At 36.9% G+C, this 17,850-nt stretch overlaps 5 protein-coding genes across 5 annotated transcripts; 1 reads left to right on the top strand and 4 right to left on the bottom strand.

The window, feature by feature from the left end:
• Positions 1-69: 69 nt before the first annotated feature.
• Positions 70-2,720, top strand: PHYBLDRAFT_131299 (hypothetical protein). The gene is made up of 9 exons (XM_018429416.1): positions 70-269; positions 365-447; positions 536-831; positions 931-1,155; positions 1,221-1,365; positions 1,438-1,594; positions 1,707-1,797; positions 1,851-1,919; positions 1,988-2,720. Exons 1-9 carry the CDS (start codon positions 82-84, stop codon positions 2,003-2,005), a joined length of 1,272 nt encoding a protein of 423 aa, XP_018295773.1. The 5' UTR covers positions 70-81; the 3' UTR covers positions 2,006-2,720.
• Positions 2,721-5,999: 3,279 nt separating this feature from the next.
• Positions 6,000-7,203, bottom strand: PHYBLDRAFT_60852 (hypothetical protein; the record flags this gene model as incomplete). Its single annotated transcript, XM_018440706.1, has 3 exons — positions 6,000-6,099; positions 6,127-6,169; positions 6,924-7,203. 3 exons carry the CDS (start codon positions 7,201-7,203, stop codon positions 6,000-6,002), a joined length of 423 nt encoding a protein of 140 aa, XP_018295772.1.
• A 1,340-nt stretch (positions 7,204-8,543) lies between these two features.
• On the bottom strand, positions 8,544-11,097 carry PHYBLDRAFT_164621 (hypothetical protein; the record flags this gene model as incomplete). Its single annotated transcript, XM_018435049.1, has 4 exons — positions 8,544-9,145; positions 9,212-9,263; positions 9,414-9,490; positions 9,591-11,097. The coding sequence occupies 4 exons, from the start codon at positions 11,095-11,097 to the stop codon at positions 8,544-8,546; spliced, it is 2,238 nt and encodes a 745-aa protein (XP_018295771.1).
• A 647-nt stretch (positions 11,098-11,744) lies between these two features.
• ATP21_2 (ATP synthase subunit E ATP21) lies at positions 11,745-12,640 on the bottom strand. Its single transcript, XM_018433688.1, has 3 exons — positions 12,580-12,640; positions 12,279-12,471; positions 11,745-12,071 (listed from the first exon to the last, which is right to left on the bottom strand). The coding sequence occupies exons 1-3, from the start codon at positions 12,601-12,603 to the stop codon at positions 12,001-12,003; spliced, it is 288 nt and encodes a 95-aa protein (XP_018295770.1). The 5' UTR covers positions 12,604-12,640; the 3' UTR covers positions 11,745-12,000.
• A 482-nt stretch (positions 12,641-13,122) lies between these two features.
• On the bottom strand, positions 13,123-17,650 carry PHYBLDRAFT_176980 (hypothetical protein). Its single transcript, XM_018437842.1, has 14 exons — positions 17,515-17,650; positions 17,297-17,348; positions 17,056-17,180; positions 16,854-16,988; positions 16,556-16,700; positions 16,333-16,430; positions 16,166-16,246; positions 15,462-16,010; positions 15,110-15,366; positions 14,944-15,022; positions 13,781-14,868; positions 13,617-13,712; positions 13,403-13,520; positions 13,123-13,337 (listed from the first exon to the last, which is right to left on the bottom strand). Exons 1-14 carry the CDS (start codon positions 17,605-17,607, stop codon positions 13,254-13,256), a joined length of 3,000 nt encoding a protein of 999 aa, XP_018295769.1. The 5' UTR covers positions 17,608-17,650; the 3' UTR covers positions 13,123-13,253.
• Positions 17,651-17,850: the final 200 nt, after the last annotated feature.

Genomic DNA, 17,850 nt, shown 5'->3' with positions numbered 1-17,850 from the left:
GGAGAACGAGGGGTTTCTGGCTCCAGAATTATTTGCCCACTTCCTTCTTTTAACACAAGCGACTTTACTCAAATAAACATTATGGTCACAGCTACAGCACCAACCAGTGACCGACTTAGACAAGCGGAAGAACTTTCCAAGGGAAACAACCTTGACCAGTCCATTGCTTTATACAAGTCCATCCTTGCTGAGAAAGTAAATACTGAAGATGTCCTGAGAGAACAGGAAGTGGCACTCATTCGCCTGGGTGAAGTCTACCGAGATCTCAAGTAAAGCTCTTTACTCTATACAATCATCATTTGCTTTTGGATAAATATCTGATCATGCACACAAATACATTATATTTTTACCTTGCTTAATTCAGATTGCCTCAGGAATTGGCCAGTTTGATTAGATCATCACGCCCCTTTATGTCATCTATTGCAAAGGCAAAGACGGCTAAACTTAGTACGTATTATTTACATGCATACACCATGGAGGACAAATAAGAGGAGACAAAGGGAAAAAAGCGAATCAACCAACCAATATATTATAGTTCGTACACTGGTCGACTTCTTTGGTGATATTAAGAACTGCTTGCCTCTTCAGATCGAGGTGTGCAAAGAGAGTATCGACTGGTGTGTTAAGGAGAAGCGTATATTTTTGAAGCAGTCTTTAGAAACTCGACTTGTCGCTCTCTATCTTGACAACAAAATGTACCACGAGTCCTTGAGTTTGACCGCACAGCTTCTTAAAGAATTGAAGAGACTGGATGATAAGATGGTCTTAGTGGAGGTCCAATTGTTGGAGAGCCGCGTATGCCATGCCCTACGAAACTTCCCCAAGGCCAGAGTATGTATAGATATAGATAGACATATTAAAAGAGTAACATCAGTGAACCGATGGGCTAAGATAAGGCAACGGGGGTATTTTTCTTTCTTCTTTTGTTAGGCTGCTCTTACTTCTGCTCGTACTTCAGCCAATGCTATTTATTGCCCACCCTTGTTGCAGGCTGCTTTGGATATGCAGTCTGGTATTCTTCATGCAGAAGAAAAGGATTACAAGACCGCCTATTCTTATTTCTTTGAGACATTTGAAGGATATTCTAGCCAGGATGATCCCAAGGCTGTACTCGCATTGAAGTACATGTTGCTTTGCAAAATCATGTTAAACTTGGTAAAGTTTTATAAGCTTCGGATAACTTAAGTGTATGTGAAGAGATACTTATGGTATTGTGCTAGACTGAGGATGTACATTCCATTATTGGTGGAAAGGTTGCTCTTCGTTACGCTGGTTCGGAAATTGAGGCTATGAAGGCTGTTGCCAATGCCCATCAAAACAGAAACCTCCAGGAATTTGAAACTGCATTGGCCACATACACCGAAGGTATATATTCCCAAAAAAAAATCTATAGCATGGGTGGATGGTTGTTTACCATTGCTTTTGTATGTATTGTAGAATTGAATAACGATCCTATCATTCGCTCTCAGTTGGCTGCTTTGTACGATACTCTCTTGGAGCAGAACCTTGTACGCATCATTGAACCCTTTTCCCGTGTTGAGATTTCCCACATCGCAGACATGGTTAAGCTGCCTACACAACAAGTAGAAGCAAAGTAAGCTGGGAAATACATACACCGTTATACGAGCTTAAAACCAAATGCATATATGTATATACTGCGCTCTTATCAAATAATCCACCTTTTCTATTTTTCCTTGCTACTTTAGATTGTCCCAAATGATTTTGGATAAGGCATTCCACGGTATTCTTGATCAAGGTGCAGGCTGTTTGATTATCTTTGATGAACCTGAAGAAGACGTAAGTAAAACGATATATTGGAAGAGCAAGGCTTCTTACTTTGACTTAAATAGAAAACCTATGAATCTGCTATCGAGACTCTCAAGCAAGTTGACAAGGTTGTATCGAGTCTGTACCAAAAGGTAAATTCAATACATGCAGTCGTTCATTACAAGAAACAATATTTTAATTACTGGATTACATTAAATAGGCCTCCAACTTGTCATAAGCAATATTGTATATGGACATGTGTATAAAAGAAATTCACATAAAGAAATAAATATAATGAGAGATGGAAATTGAACTAAGAAAATAAATCGCCTTTAAAGAGAGAAGGACCACCAAGAATTGTAATTGTTGGTATTTTCATCTGGAAATTCGTTATTTTTGGAGTGAAATAATTTACGCTTCATTTGTGAAAACTAAGGGGGGAAATGCAAAAGTAAAATAATATTCTTGGCGTCCTATAAATTCCAGTACAAGTTTATTGTTGAGCGCACTGTACACCAGGTCCTCCTCTCTGATCTTCATATTCATCGTCATGATCTTGATTGCGAGAAGTCTGGTAAGCTTCAGCGTCTTGCATAACTACATCGTCAACATGTTTATCTCCGGTCGATGGAAGAGGGGGTCGTGGGGGTAGAATAGTCTCGAGTTTAGCAATATTCTCTGGATCCGTCCAGTGTGGGGGTGGGAAATCGATATTGAACTTGACAAAGAGGTGTCCGGTGTTGTGATGTCTATAGACGGGCATGCCTTCGTTTGGAATTACTTTTATCATTCCTGTCTTGAGAGCTTCTCCTTGTGCAACAGTGACCTTGAGCGCGCGGTTGTCGAGATGAGGGATGATAAACTCGCCGCCAGCTAGAGCTGTCAAGAGATCGATCTTTGCTTCATAGAAAAGATCATCACCCTTACGTTGGAAAACTGGATGTGGCTTTTCGTCGATGACGATGATAATATCTCCCGGGGTGATTCCTGGTGATTGGTCTCCCTCGCCTGCAAAGGTAATCTTCTGACCATCCTTCATTCCCTTATCGATAAAGAGTTCGAGGACCTTACGCTCGCCAATTACCTTGCGTCCATGGCATTCTGGACAGCGGTCTTCATCTTTCATTATCTCGCCCTCACCGTGACACTCGGAACATGGTTGTTGAACCTGCTGCATCATTGGGCCCATCTGTCGCATGGTGACGCGTACACCCTGGCCATTGCACGCCTTACATGTCTTAACAGCACCTTCCTTACCACCTCTTCCTTCACATTTTGGGCACACAATATGCTTTTGTAGTGCAAGTTTTGTTGTCTTGCCCTTATACAAATCTTCAAGGCTGACTTTGAGCTGGTGCACCATGTCTTTGCCACGACGAGGTCCTGATCTACCTCCTTGGCGTCCAAATCCACCTCCAAACAATTGGGAGAACAGATCCTCAGCGTCCATTCCACCCATACCACCTTGTGAACTTAGACCCTCCTCGCCATACTGGTCATAAATACGTCTCTTGTCAGGATCAGATAAGACTTCGTACGCATGGGATATTTCTTTAAATTTGTCACCAGCGTCTGGATTCTTATATATACATATACAAACACAAAGTTAATATATACAACGATTCATTTATTTAAAAAAATAGTCTGTGCATACCTTGTCTGGATGGTATTTGAGTGCCAACTTTCTGTATGCCTTTTTCAATTCGCTCTCAGTGGCTGTGGCAGGGAGTTCAAGTGCATCGTAAAGCTTTGTTTCGCGAACCATTAATGTAGTCGAATGTTATGAAAAGTGCTATATAAGGAGATTAATGATAGTACACACAAAAAGATGGAAGCGAAAGAAAAGGAAAGAATCAAAAGGATTCTGTATACAAAAATAAATGACATAAACTAATGCAAGAGATTCTATTGGGTCTTAAAGCAGTCAAATAAAAAAAAGGAAATATAGAATCAATGAACAGTCTTTTTTTTTTTTGCATAATCGGAGGACATTTTATGGGTTTTATAAAATGAACATAATTGATGTTGATGTTGTGTATTAGTAATTGCTTGTTCATTCCACGGACACTACACATCAATTTCAGTTCAGTCTAGACTAGAAAGATATGCAGGATACAATCAAATGCTCTTTAAAGGAGCTGCTTTCATATATAATGACACATCCCCCCTTGCCATAAAGAAGAAGAAAAAGTGGCTTCTTTGACTTCAAGTTCTCCGATTTAATACATCACTGACAACTGTAAAACCCAACACCCCTAATTTAAAATATTAACTGTACTGATCAATATCTGCTACAAACCATACCATACTAATGTGTGGATATTGAAAGTATATATGAACGAAGGCAAATATCCAATATGTATTTGCACACTTTCAACAAGTTTTTTTAGTTAGATTTTTCTATTTAAAAATTCTTTTGACTTTTCTAATAGTAAAATAAATATTTCATTATTACATATAGGAAATCTGTTCAGTCAGATATATATATGTACATATTAAGAGGTGTTGAGTCAGTATCATGATCGATTTTTCCAAAAGTGTTGTAAAATAAGCCTCTTCCTGCCCAAGATCGCTGATCCGAATATGTGGATATGATTTTCTCTATTAAAAGTATCTAATATATTTTTTGTACCACTTCTACCATTTATCCTTGCAATAATATTATAAAGTATGTCTTTTTATAATATACTTTGAACTGAAGCATATATGATATAATCTTTAATAGTACTAATGCTCTTTTACTCATGTATATATAGTGTGTATGTATGTTTATGCCTATTATAATACTTGTATTGCTTACGGTTCGATAAAAATTGAGGGAGAAAAACGAAAACTTCGAATGGATAGTTAGCGTAAAACTAATATTAGGATTTACAGGTTTCCCCAAATAGTCTCTTTTTTAATTTCTTCTAAATCAAGAAAATAGCTGTATTAACTTTCTCATTCTAGTTTGTCTATTTTTACTTAATAATATCTATAAAAACATAGTAGCAAAAGTATATAGTCTCCAAGAAAATAAAGAGTATTTATTAAAATACCTAATAATGCGTTGCTTCACTACGCATGCTCTTTATCTAATCTATACGATCTGGCACTGGCATTCAGTGGCTTTCACACAATCCCACTGCTATTTTTTTCTGAAGATGGTACTTTCTGAGGTATGCAGGATTGTTATTAGTATAATATTTCGATAATGCGAAAGTGGATACTGTGAGGGTGTTACTTATTAAAGAGACAAAATAATATTGTTTATACTTGTTACAATTCAAATTCCTGCTGTCTAATGGCTGGTTTACACTCTATGAGTGTGTAGTGTAAGTGTACCGGGTATGTAACAGTTCCGTAGATTGTTAACTTGCCAGGTTGATTATCAAGAAGGAACTAGTGCTTGGTTGTAGAGTTTGTTCTTCACTCAATTGTGGCGTGTATACCACACTTACCGCTGCGTACAGGGCCTAGAAAGATCCACAATAAAATGTTTTCATTTGTCTACAGCTATTACCCAAGGTTATTTATGACAGTCTAATGGAGTAATTACTTCCGCCCATAAACCACCCCAAGCCATAATTGAACAATGTAGAAATAGGTGTTTCTTATCTAATATAGCTACTTCTGTACTTCTCTACTGGAAACCGTCTGACTATTTTATTTTTCATTCTTTGGGAAAAACGTAGATTGTGCTTCGCCACTTCAGTGCCTTAAGTCTATCGTTGATTAGTATGCTTGAATTGGCAAGAAAAATACAATCTTACGACTAGCTCCGCAAATTCTAGACTTTAAAACGCAATGGCAAATTGTGTCTCTCAGGATGTTCTTCAGAACTTTACAGCATCTCGTTTTTTTTCTCTGTATTAAAGATATTAAATTTCTCTCTATATAAAAAATCTTCGATTTTGCTCTCTTTAATCTGAAAATAAGGTTAATTGAGATACTGGCAATTGGTTATTCTGCCTATTAATACTCAAAAGTGTTATACTTCTAGCAATATTCACAGTAATAATCTTGTTTTAATATTATTCAAAAAAGAAAAAGTTTAACTGAAAGCTTTGTATTTTACAAACATCTTTTTTATATTTCATCCTTCTATGAGATACTTAGCTTATACTACATGGTATGGAATAGCTGGTTTATTGGTGCCAATTACATTTTCTAATAAAAGGATAAAATTCGATCTCTTCAGTAGTATTCATTTGTTTGTTGCTTCAATTTTTATTCCTATCTGATTGCTATTATTATACAAAGCTCTTGCGAAACTCGGGTTGAGAATATTTGGTATGCTCTGGACTATTATCCCTAAATATCTGATAGTAATCACTGATTCCCTTGGGAAATCTTGGCACTTTCAATTATGGTTATAACCTCATTTCAATAAAACTCAACCTGGAATTGAAACTTCCACCACCTATTGTATTGTGATGATATACAGATAATCTATATATATATTGTGCTGTTTACTTATTGTTTAATATTACCTTAAAATATACTTTGGTTTATTTCCTAGTAATTGCTAGGCCCCTTTTGTGTCTGCTTGTACTAGTAAAAGAAAAGTTAACTTTTGTGTCCTTGAACAAAAAGTGCACAGACCACTTTAGAGTAACCTACAAATCGCCGTTATAGAAACTTGTACTCCACCTTTAGAGTTTTTGCTACACCGATCAAGATTATACCCTTCATTACTTCATTACTTTTTTGATTATCTACTTCTTTGCTTTACTTCACAAATTCATTTTCTGTAGCGATTTGATTAAATATTATTAGCTGTTCTTTCTGCCGTAGAACAGTTACACAAAGCCAGTAAAAATAATATACAGCTATATCACGTTTGCTCTGACGTGGGTATCTAAGACTGACAAAAAGCGCAGTCCTAATATTTAATCTCAGATGCAAAATTTTCTGTTACATATAGAACCCCTCCAACGCGCGTCGTTTGTTTTCTCCTTGAGCAACAACAGTCCCGGTTTCATAGTGAGGCGTCTCTTGCGACCGTTGCAGGGAGATTCTTCCATGCTACAAGCATCGGAAAGTGAAAGTTGTTACTCGCCAGCTCAGTTAATTCTGAGAAGTCGTGGGGCATGGTCTCTTTTCTTTTGGAAAGACTACTGTGTACATCGCATCGCCAATGTGGAATCATGATGCTGGGGGGAGGGAGGTCTAACCTGTGGTGAGATGTGCTGGCTCTTCACTGCTAACCTGACTGAACTCTTTAACGGCTGACGGTGAAGCTACTGGTAGTCGAATGAGCTGGACCTTATCACCTAGTGGTAAGTTCTCTGGCGAGTTCGCACCCACATTACTCGGTAACGAGATGTGGGGCTGGATGAACGGGTGCTTTCCGTTGGTTTGCCACCATTCCAGCACCTCCTTCGCTACCAAGTCAGGTTTACGTCCTGAAGGAGATTGAGCTGCGTAATGCGGGGACAAAGAACTTGGTGTCATGCTTTTTATTCTTTTACTCCTGTAAAAGATCATTAAGTGAAATTAAATCAAATAGAATAGTCTCTTTATGTATATCTTTAAATAAATAAATAAATAAAGTCTTTTTTAACTAGTGTCGTCCCTAGTAAAAAAAACACGCTTTTAAACTTTTTTTACTTGATTAAAGATGTCAATGTTGTAATTAGGAGGGCTCATTTATAAGAAGAAATTAATCTAATTGAAGAAAATTTGAAAAGAAATAAAATAATATTTTTATGTTTTGACGTGGTATCGAGAACCGTGGTTAACTTTAGAGGCTGTTACTGTCTATAGAGTATATAATGATTAGGTTGTAGTAGTCTTTAAGAAAGCCGATGTCGTGAATTGTATATTATTGAATTTGGCTAATCTCATGGAAATTTTAAAGAGAATGTATTGGAATGAGAGAAAGAGAGAAAATACAAGAGAATGAAGAAAAATGAGAGATGAGGAATAAAGAAATGTGTGTTAGAAAGAGAGGCAGAAAAGGTGTGGTATGGGTTGAATACACAAATAAAATCCTCATTGTATTTACACAGACTGTACCCCAAAAAAAGTTCGATTTGGATGTATTTATGAAACAATCATCATTATCTACAAATCTTTTTGTATTAAAGTCTTTAAAGATAATTTGACAGACGTGAAGTATATTGAGTATCAAGGTGTAGATGTCATAAAAGAGGCACATTTGCATATTGAATTGTATGAAGTAAAATTTCGATAGATTCCTACTATTACAGCTGATCCGTTGATAGAGTTGATTTGTATGTCAGTGTCTTAGCTTTAATTATGTGCAAGTACTCCAAATATACCCTGTTTTTGCTACTTCAATATTGTCAGTTGTCTTTAAGCTTTTACTAGAATTCATTTACTTTTTTTCTTCTTCTACCTAATCTTGAAGATATTGAAAAAAAAACATTTTCTATCAAGAAAAGGCGAACTATTAATCTGGATTGATTGAGAGAACTTCCTGTAAATCTTGTGATATTCTAACTTTTTCATAAAATTTGCTTTATGAAAGTGTTTCAAGCTGTTTAAAAGCAATCTCCCTTTGGTAATATTTACTAAATATTACGCTATAAAGTAATAAAAAACCAAATTTATAGATTTATATATATAATAAAATATATTTTAAATAATAACAGTTGTAATAACTATAATAAAAGTAGGAGTAGGAGTAGTAGTGATAGTAATAGTGGTAGTAGTGATAAGAATAATGGTGAAAATGATAGTCTTTAATACCTCAATATATACGTAAAGGCTTTTGCTCCCATGGTTTCCGTATAAATGTTTCTTTTTCTCTTTTCTTTCTTTCATTCTTTTTAATGGTCTCGTGTAAGAATCAAGAAACAATAAGGTGGGGCCAAATTCCCATATGCAGTTTTAATCATATAATCTTTTGGCAGTATCCAGTTAGCCATAAACTCTCGGTGCTCTTTTTCTTCTTCAAACATTAGACGTTGTGTATCAAGCGAGAGCTCAAATTCAGGTTTGGTTTTACTGGCGTTATTTCGAATATCTTGAGGTGTCAAGGCAATAAAATAGCCGGGAGTAGGTGATTTGGGAAGATTTCTCAAAGGTGATTCCTGAAGGTCTTCGAATCCTCGCAAGGGATCGTCATCCTCATCATTTTCTTCCTCTTCTTCTGCTTCAAAATTTGATTTTGATCTTGATTTCTGTCCTCTGCTTCCTAAGCTACTGTTGTCCAAGCTATTTGGTTTTGATTTTGGCAGTTTTCTCCAGGTTGTTCCGAGATGATCAAAATACATATCTCCAACAATATGATTGTGTTTGATGGCATTGTTTCGGTTTCGAATCCTAGCAGGTCTGCGACGAGTTTCCGAAGGGTGATCAAATGGAAGTAGACTATTTTCGTTGCCATTCCATTTATTATTCACTGGATCATACTTCATTCCATTTTGTTCTATTATTAAGATTTATAGGTGTTAATGATAGTTTCGTCTATATAGCATTTACACAGCTGTCCTACCATTAACTAACGGTCTATCGCCTGGAAGGATTGAAGAAACATTATTTCTTTTCTAATGTTTTAAAAGGCAAAAAAGATATTAATAATTATCTTTTAATCAATATCAATTATACACTTGCTGTATATATATATATATTATCTTTTGTACGTGTGTGTAAGATAAGCCTCGCTAGATATTTTTCAGAATTTATTAGATTTTTACCATATTCTGACGCCATGGCCGATCTTGATCCTTTGTATCGACAACTTTACCGGCTGATGACTCATTCAATTGTCTTACTAAAAGTAAAGAAAGAAGTTCAATGACTCTGTCGTATGTTGCTCTTTCTTTTTTCTTTTCTTTTCACTGTAGCGATTTATCATATATTTTAGCCCTTACCTCTCAATGTTGGCTTTATTTTGGGTGTGACTCGCCCAGGAGGAGTAGTCGCACCCCATTCTGATAAATTGTCGAAACGATCCAACTCCGTGCCATCTCTTTGACCAGCTCTTGTCTTTGTTCTCAGAACTATCTTTTTTTTATTGGATTGTCCTTGCAGAGATTGTGCCACAGAAACCCTGGGTCGGATTATCTCTCGTCGATTCTGCGGGATACGGTTCGTTGAAAGATGAAGTGGGGAGTTATTTTGCGGTGGAGCATCTGTGGATCGTGAATCGACACTGTGTGATAATCCTCCACCGTTGCTTCGCCAATCTGGAGAAACAACTTTAGTAGCTTCAGGACTGTGTCTGGGTAATGTACTTAAGGGAGACTGTCGTCGGGCGGATGTTGTGGTAGAAGAAGAAGAAGAACGTAGATATGGATCTCGGGCTGGCTTGCTAAGACGATCCCAGACAGGTATTTCTTTTGGTTTTTCGGTAATTCGAGAAGAAGATGCGGCTTCTCGTCCTGAACTAATCAAAGAGCTTCTACTGCTCTGACTCCTATTTGCACTGGGCCCGGAATTTTGGTTTCTGCTTGATCCCTGACTTTTACTTACGCTTGGTTCTCTGGAAGTTGTCTGATCTCTGCTAGTAGACTTTGGACTATTTGTGGGTAGACTATCGCTTGGAATTGGGCGATTACGAGCCGACAACACACTTGGGCTTGGCAACTTTTGACTTGTAGACGGGGTAGATGCAAATGTCCTGGGCGTCAAGCGAGTCGTATTCTGAACCGGGGTTGGCTTTAGAAAGGAGTCTTTGAAATCCATTCCGGTAAAAAAATCATCGTCTTCGTCATTAGCTTTGTTGAGAACTGCCGAGATCTTTTTGGCAACTGGTTTAGGATGCTGTATGTCAAGTGGTTGGTAGTTTCTGGTGTTTGTGGCGTTTGTGAACTCGCTTATATCCCATTCTTCTTCCTCTGCCTTAATTTCTGCATAATTTGGATACTTTGTTGGTTGGATGGTTGTCAGCTTGGGATCAGGTTGTGGGGGGATATGTGTGGGTTGTGGTTGATTGTAGTCATCAATGTCATCTAGTGCTGTTTCTGTAGCTGGTACATAGTTTGTGGTACCATTTGGTTTTTGAAATACAACATCTTCGTTCCAGTCGCCGTCATCCTCAACGTATCGATGACGCCCAAGACGGGTGATTGTTCCTAGCCCTTTGTATCGATCCAGACAAGCGGCAGCCAATGCAGCAGCGGCGGGTGGTGTCGGAGGCTCTGGTGTTTCATACATAAATTCATCAATGTCTGCCAGCAGGCCCTCACGGTCTTCGATTGAGAACTTGTCTGAGTGATGGCTGGCGTAGCTAGAATCTGTGTCATCGTCAGTGAAAGGACTGGCGACGGTTCGAGGAGGATAGAGGTCTTTTGGGTGAGCATGTTTTGTAGGGAACCCAAGACGATGAGAAAAGTCAAAATCTGTATCCCATACTGTGTCTTCCTGACCAAAGGCCATATTATTGTGCCGATAAAACAAAAGCAAGCCAGAAAGAATAAAAATTAAAAAGTACAAATTACAAAGTACAAATTGATATGTATATTTATCACAGACTAATTAAACTTTGTACAGATAGTAATAATAATAATAATAATAATAATAATGTCAGCAGTGGTAGTAGTAGTAGTAGTGGCAGTGGCAGTTGCAGTTAAATAGTAGTTACAATCTTTAAGCAAGAAGTCTGGCAACACAAGTTCTAAAAGAGCCTTTTTATATCTCTCAATTCACAAAAAGAATCATATACAACAATCACAACTGGTAGTTCAATGCACTCCACACTGATGTCGTCAGCAAAGCATATAATTAACCTTGTCCATAATTATCCTTTACATCTATCTACATACGTCTCTTACTAAAGTAACTTGAGGCCAAGAGGTTTGTTCATTATTTTGTCTTTTCTTCTTCTTTTTTCTTTTCTGCTTTTCTTGAGACTTCTTATCCAAACCAGCAAAGAAGTTGACTAACCAACCAGAGTGAAATCGAGAGAAGAAAAGCAAAGAGAGAAGATAAAATAAAACCAGCACGCACAAGAAAATAAATACATTAACAGATAGATAAATCATGCATAAATATATAATATAACATAAATACGCTTGTCATATTTTCTGGAACTCGACCCAAATTTCATTATTTTTTTTGCAATTTCTCTGTTCTTTTTTTGTTCTTCCACTTTCATAGAGGCGCTTTTTTTTTTGATAGGTGTATTGTTGGTGTGTTTGTGTGTTTGTGTGTGTAGTGTGTTTGTGTAGTGTGTACGTTTTTTTGCGTGTAATAGATTCTACGGTCGAGAGGACGCAGGATCCATCCAATAAAAGCATAAAACAAAGAAAAATGTATATGTATATATAAAAAAAAGGTAATCTAGTTCTTCTCCTTGGCCTCGAAATCAGCAACGAACTTCTCAAAGTCAAAGTCGGGGCTATCAATATCAACTATAGAAAAAGAAGTATATTTATATATAAATATATTTTATTCAGTACATATATAAAGATATATAAAGTTGTATTCCATTTTCCTTTGGTGTTTTCTTCATTTCACTCGGATACACGCACAAACACAAAGAAATATAAAGAAAAATATTGGTGTATACAATTATAATAAATTGCATCTCTAAAATAACAATAGGAAAAATAACATACCGTTCTCGACAGCCTTGACGGGAGTAGTAAGTGCCAACTGCTTCTTGGCGTAGGCAGCTCTTGCCTGCTCGATAAGGAGCTCCTTACGGTGGTAATCAGCCTCCTTGTCAAGCTGCACTTGCTGGGACTTCAGCGATGCGTTATGGGTGTAGCCATAGACGAGGCCAAACGCGAGGGCTGACCAACGACCCACCTGTTAAAAGAAGAAGAATGGCATGAGGTTGTTTGAGTATTTTATTGACGGAAAAAGTCGAGCAAGGAAGAGGTTTAGGCAGAAATATTCTCTGCATTCAAAACCTACATTGACAACGGAGCGATTGAGCATAATAAAGGACAAGGGGTGGGAGAAAAGGGGGGGTTAGGAGGAGGCGGCGGAGAGGGTTTGTTGGAAGGAAAAAAAAAAGTTGACCTGGAGCTCAGGGCACTGAACAAAAAATTTCCCAAACATGGGCCAATATCGACGTCATCAATATATAGGTCAACTCCACAAATCTCATCTTCAAGCAAGTAAAATAAAATAAATAAATAAAAATGAATGGGTTGAACGAAACTCCAGCTTAGTGCACTGTTTTTATTACAATCGTACTATATTATTATTATTATTATTAATGCTTTTTGTCGTTGCTGGTACTTGTGCTGATAAAGACTCTTACTTGAAAGTGTGGCTTAATTCAGCCATATTTTATATAAATACATATATATATAAAATAGGGCCATATAAATTACATGCAGTAACTTAAAGAAGAAATAAAATTAGACTTTTGGAGGTAGAGAGAACTTGTTCCCTTTACTGCTTTATTCTCTTTACTGCGAAGAATCACATTAATTAATTAATTAATTAATTAATTAATACATAAATAAATTAATTTTATTTTTTATTTTATTTTATTTTATTTTATATATATTTATATATTGTGCGTGTTTAGGGTATTATCTTCTTCTTCTTTTTTGATATGATTAATATATATATATATACTAGTCGATAAGTTTAGCAAATGCCATGGTATTCTTTGAAAAATAGTCTGCCACAAGAGAAAATCCATCTTCTTCGCCGTCAAGCTAAACACAGAAATAACTCATTAGTTTATGAATAGTATAAGATTATTGAAAGAATAGATCCTTACCTGATCAAAGAAGAGATCATGACGATCCGCATTAGCTTCCTGAGTACGTCTAATCTCGGAGATCATACGATGTTGAATAGCACACTGAGGACATTCGCGATCATTATCACCCAGACAACTACTCACATATAGACACATACGCACAATTTTCAGTTTCTTCTTTAAGAATTTATAATACTAAAGACAAAAAAAGGGTGGAGAAGATTGTTCTTACCGTTGATGATAAGAGTGTCGGCAAAGAAAATGAACAGCTGGAAGATCTAGCATACCGTCACAGCTAGTACACTTTTGTACTTGGAAGATACGTGCACTAGATAATCACATTTGAAACATCAGAAAAAAAAAGATAAAAGATAAAAGAAACAAGTGTCTTCTTACCTCGTCTGAAGTTCCTCGATTTCTTGGCGACGCTTCTCGGTCTCTTGACGATAACTTGCAATCAATTCATCATTCTGTTTTAGTTCTCTACTTTCTTGTTCAATCTTCTTTCCAATGTATCCCTTGAGCAACCCAATTGTGGCCACGTTACTACGAGAGAGTGCCTGGACAACCTGAATGGGTGGCAAGAGGTCCTGAGTGTCAATGTGGTTCAGGACAGATAACAGCTCGGGTGTCGATTTCGAAAGCACCTCGGGCGTGGACGAAAAGTACGTGAGGACCATTGGGTACAACGAAGGATCCTTAGGGCCGTATTTGCGAACACCCTCAATAACCCGGTCAGTTTCTTCACGCTCCATCCAAAAGTTGAGAATGTCGGTGTACATTCCCGTCTTTTCGTAGAGATAGACAATGCCTTCATCAAACTGTTTGAGTTGACATAGCACAAGCGCTTGGTTGGTGTCGTATTGCACCGTCTCATCTTTAAGTAATCCAAGTGCCTTTGTTTTGAACTCTTTGGCACGTTTTTTTTCCTCGCGACTCGAGATAGGCTTATTATCCCCTAAAGGCTGTAAAACTTTGTTATCCATCAGATACAGTTCCAACAAAGTGTGCCAGATTGATTTGCGTTCCTCTTGTTCTTGGACCGATAAAGTTAGCTTTTCATCACGAGTCTGGTTGCGATCCGGAAGGCGACCCCAGCGGGTCTCAAACACACGCTCTAAAAACATAACCAGGCAATCTGGGCGGTCCACAAACGCTGGCATAAATGTGCAAGGTGAAGGCAGGATGTAGCACAATGAACCGCTCTTGGTTCTCTTGTGATGTACGCCAGGTGGAGCCAAAAATGCATTTTGGTGAGGGTCAGAAATGGTTGGTGAAGATAATGTGGAGAAAGGCAGATTGGAGAGTGCATTGGTGTTGTTGATAGATGGTGTAGGTGATTCAAGTTGGTTGCTTGGGTGGACAAGAGTGGCAGGTGGTGGTAATGGCAGGGCACCGGTGCAGAGATCGGTGAGAAGTTGGGTAGTAAGTTCAGGGAGATGGCCCAATAATGTTTTGCTGTATTTTTGAAGGTTCTTGTCTGCCTAAGAAAAAAAAGGAAAGTGGTATTTAATCATCATGAAGTTGAAGATATACTTTAATATCGTTTCTATTATTACCTCATAAGGACCGAGTTTACGGATGTAGTGGAGAGCGTCTTCATAATTATGCATGTCTTCAATGACAATATCAAGATACCTGTTTGAATATAATTCTTCTTTGTCAGCCCTAACTATGAATTCTATTGATCAACGCTCTATTTTTTAAAGGAAAAGAAAGACTTACATATCGTGCTCTTGGAACTTCTCTGCCAGATACACAGCATGCTCGTAATATCCAGCTTGACGGCACACATGAATGGCAGTTTCGAGATCAAAGTTGAGTTCAGCATCGGTCTTGATAAATTGATCCAGACGTGAAACATCCTTGAGTTTGGTGTAACAATTCAACAAGAGAGTGGTGTGGTCTGCATTGGCAAGACCTTGCGAATGAAGTTCTTGCAAGTAACTTGTCAAGTTGTATATTCTCTGTGCATCCAAAAACTAGATATGTCCAAAATATACTTTGAGTTTACTGTAATTTCTTCCTTTCTTTTGTATTCCCTTTACATGTATGTATATATATATATTCAATTTACCTTGCGGATAACATAGGATGGTTCCAACTGACCGATTGTGCGGGTGTACTGTTCCATTGCCCCGTCGTAATCACCTTTGGCGTAAAGATGATCACCATACTTCTTAAAGATTTCAGAGACACTTGCATCATCATATTTTTGCATGTGGGCCAGGTTGATGGCCAGGACATAAAGATTCAATTTGAACAATATTTCCAGCTTTGTTGGTGTGTCTTTTTCATCGAGCTGATAAATCTTGCCATCCATTCCGACAATCCAGACCGCATTCCATTCACAAAATACGCCTCTGACACCACCAATAAAGGTTCCCACATATGCTACAAACTTGTTTGCTGTGTCAAAGATGGTGACCTTAGTGAGTTCGGTCGTTCCTCCCGAATTTGCTTTGAAGTTAAATGATGCCCGGGTGGCGCTGGAGAGATGAGTAGAGGTTGTTACGGGGGGAGAGACAATGACAAGGTAGTTTGATTTGAACCAATTGAGTGATGATTTTGGAGTGTCGTAAGCAAAGCAAGGGCCTCTTCCTGTTGGGTCGTAGAGGTAAATTGCCTGTTATTATTATTATTATTATTTAATAAAGTAATAATAATCACAAAAAACACACACAGAGAGAGACATTGGAAAAGATAATATGATGTAAGGAATACTGGTAAGCTTGATATACATATATAATTGTGTATTCCTTTATTTAATGTGTTACTTGCCTCATCACGACCAACAACCATTTCTTGAGCATCACTCATAACAGCACATCCTAATCCACAGCCTTGCTCATCCAATGTTGTCTATGTATCATCATTATTGATTTTTTCTTTTCTTTTTAGTAATATTCATAATATACTTGTTTGTGCGCCTTTCTATTGATACTTACAACTGTAGGCACTTTGGCTGTAGTATTGTAGGACATTATGCTGTTGGTAGTTACGATAAACAGTAAGGTTGATTTTGTCTGTTCACGAAACCCAAGACCTTTTTTGTTTGTATGATGTGATGTGATTGAATTTTAAATCCATGCAGTACATAAATAAATAAAAGCCATTAATAATCCACACAATAAAATAGATAATAAATATTAAATATTAAATATAAATAACCTGTGATGGGTTCTTGGCCTTCATAAATTACTTTCTGCTTTGTGGTCCGATCCTTGGAAAGATCACCTCGGATCAGGATAACAACACCATTTGCAAGACCCACTGCTACTTGAGACATGTTTTCTAATACAGCAAATGTCGATACCTTTTATATATATTATTATTAAATATTAGACATCAAGTATTCATTATATCCCCTAAATTATTATTATTTTTTGTTTTCTGAATCTTGATCCTCTCTCTCTCTCTCACACACACAGATATATATATATGTATTTGTATTTGTATTTGTATTTACCGGGTAGGGTTTTCCTCCATGTTGAATCTTAATTGACCGAAGACACGTCGGTGTGACAACTTCTGCCTTGGATCTATCCAGAATATCAAGGTCCCAAAACTTGATTACAGGAGTATTCGTGACCATATCTTCATCCTAATATATATATATGTATATATAAATTAAATACATTTTTCAAAACAAAGCAAAAAAAAATACTTACGCCTATAGTAACCAAAACATTCTTTTGCTTGAGTTGCTTAATGTGAGTAACACGACCTCCTTCATAGGCCATAAAAGATTGTGCTTTGAAATGACGATCGGTAATGAAGACTGAGCCTGAGGAATGTAAGTTTAGGTCAAGGATGTAATAAAGGTCTGTTCTTTTTTAGTTATTTTTTCATGTATGTTAAAGAACAAAAGACAAGCGACCATAACATATGTATATATATATAAAAGGATATCTGCATAGGCGACATGGCCTCTACCAGCAGCAAATACTGTGATATCTGGAGACTGAGTAATATAAAGAAGAAGAAGAAGTAGAAGGAAGAACAGTGTAAATTTTTAATACAATTATTATGCCTTTTTGTTTCTTGTTTTTTTTTTTAAAAAAAAGAATCACAATTAAGCAATTGAATTGTATAACGGTTCTTCTTTTTTTTTTGGTCCTTCTCTTTACTTGAAATAGTTGAGGAGACTTTGTTTTGTCTACAGCATCTGTGATTTGTTGCTTGTCGAAAAAGTTGAATTGTCTCCACTGAGCAAGTGACATGACGATGATGATACTTGTAAAACGATTGAATCCTTTCTTTTCTTTTCTTTTTTTAATAGGTCCAAAAAAGAAATATGGCGAACATTTATTTTTATTTGAATTCAAAGCTCCGCGATAATACAAATGTATCGCCGATTATATAATTGCGATATTTGTCGTATGTAAATTTGCGACATTTAGTGCTGCATTTTTTTTATTATGCCCTTTTTATTATTTATGCGTTTTCTTATTTTTTTACAAGAA

This window comes from Phycomyces blakesleeanus, assembly GCF_001638985.1.
Source record: "Phycomyces blakesleeanus NRRL 1555(-) unplaced genomic scaffold PHYBLscaffold_4, whole genome shotgun sequence".
NCBI lineage: Eukaryota > Fungi > Mucoromycota > Mucoromycetes > Mucorales > Phycomycetaceae > Phycomyces > Phycomyces blakesleeanus.
Note: the sequence above shows the minus strand (reverse complement) of the source record. Positions and strands in the feature narration are given on the sequence as shown.

What these genes read in the sequence shown, in the direction of transcription:
- PHYBLDRAFT_131299 (XM_018429416.1), top strand. Translation starts at nt 82, where the DNA reads ATGGTCACAGCTACAGCACCAACCAGTGACCGACTTAGACAAGCGGAA. An exon ending in GAAGTCTACCGAGATCTCAA is followed by an intron (nt 270 to 364) that starts GTAAAGCTCTTT and finishes TGCTTAATTCAG; the next exon opens with ATTGCCTCAGGAATTGGCCA. An exon ending in ATTGGCCACATACACCGAAG is followed by an intron (nt 1,366 to 1,437) that starts GTATATATTCCC and finishes TATGTATTGTAG; the next exon opens with AATTGAATAACGATCCTATC.
- ATP21_2 (XM_018433688.1), bottom strand. Translation starts at nt 12,603, where the DNA reads ATGCTCAATCGCTCCGTTGTCAAT. An exon ending in TCAATCGCTCCGTTGTCAAT is followed by an intron (nt 12,472 to 12,579) that starts GTAGGTTTTGAA and finishes TTCTTTTAACAG; the next exon opens with GTGGGTCGTTGGTCAGCCCT. An exon ending in CGTCAAGGCTGTCGAGAACG is followed by an intron (nt 12,072 to 12,278) that starts GTATGTTATTTT and finishes CTTTTTCTATAG; the next exon opens with TTGATATTGATAGCCCCGAC.
- PHYBLDRAFT_176980 (XM_018437842.1), bottom strand. Translation starts at nt 17,607, where the DNA reads ATGTCACTTGCTCAGTGGAGACAATTCAACTTTTTCGACAAGCAACAA. An exon ending in CATCCTATGTTATCCGCAAG is followed by an intron (nt 15,367 to 15,461) that starts GTAAATTGAATA and finishes GGACATATCTAG; the next exon opens with TTTTTGGATGCACAGAGAAT. An exon ending in CGACACTCTTATCATCAACG is followed by an intron (nt 13,521 to 13,616) that starts GTAAGAACAATC and finishes ATATGTGAGTAG; the next exon opens with TTGTCTGGGTGATAATGATC.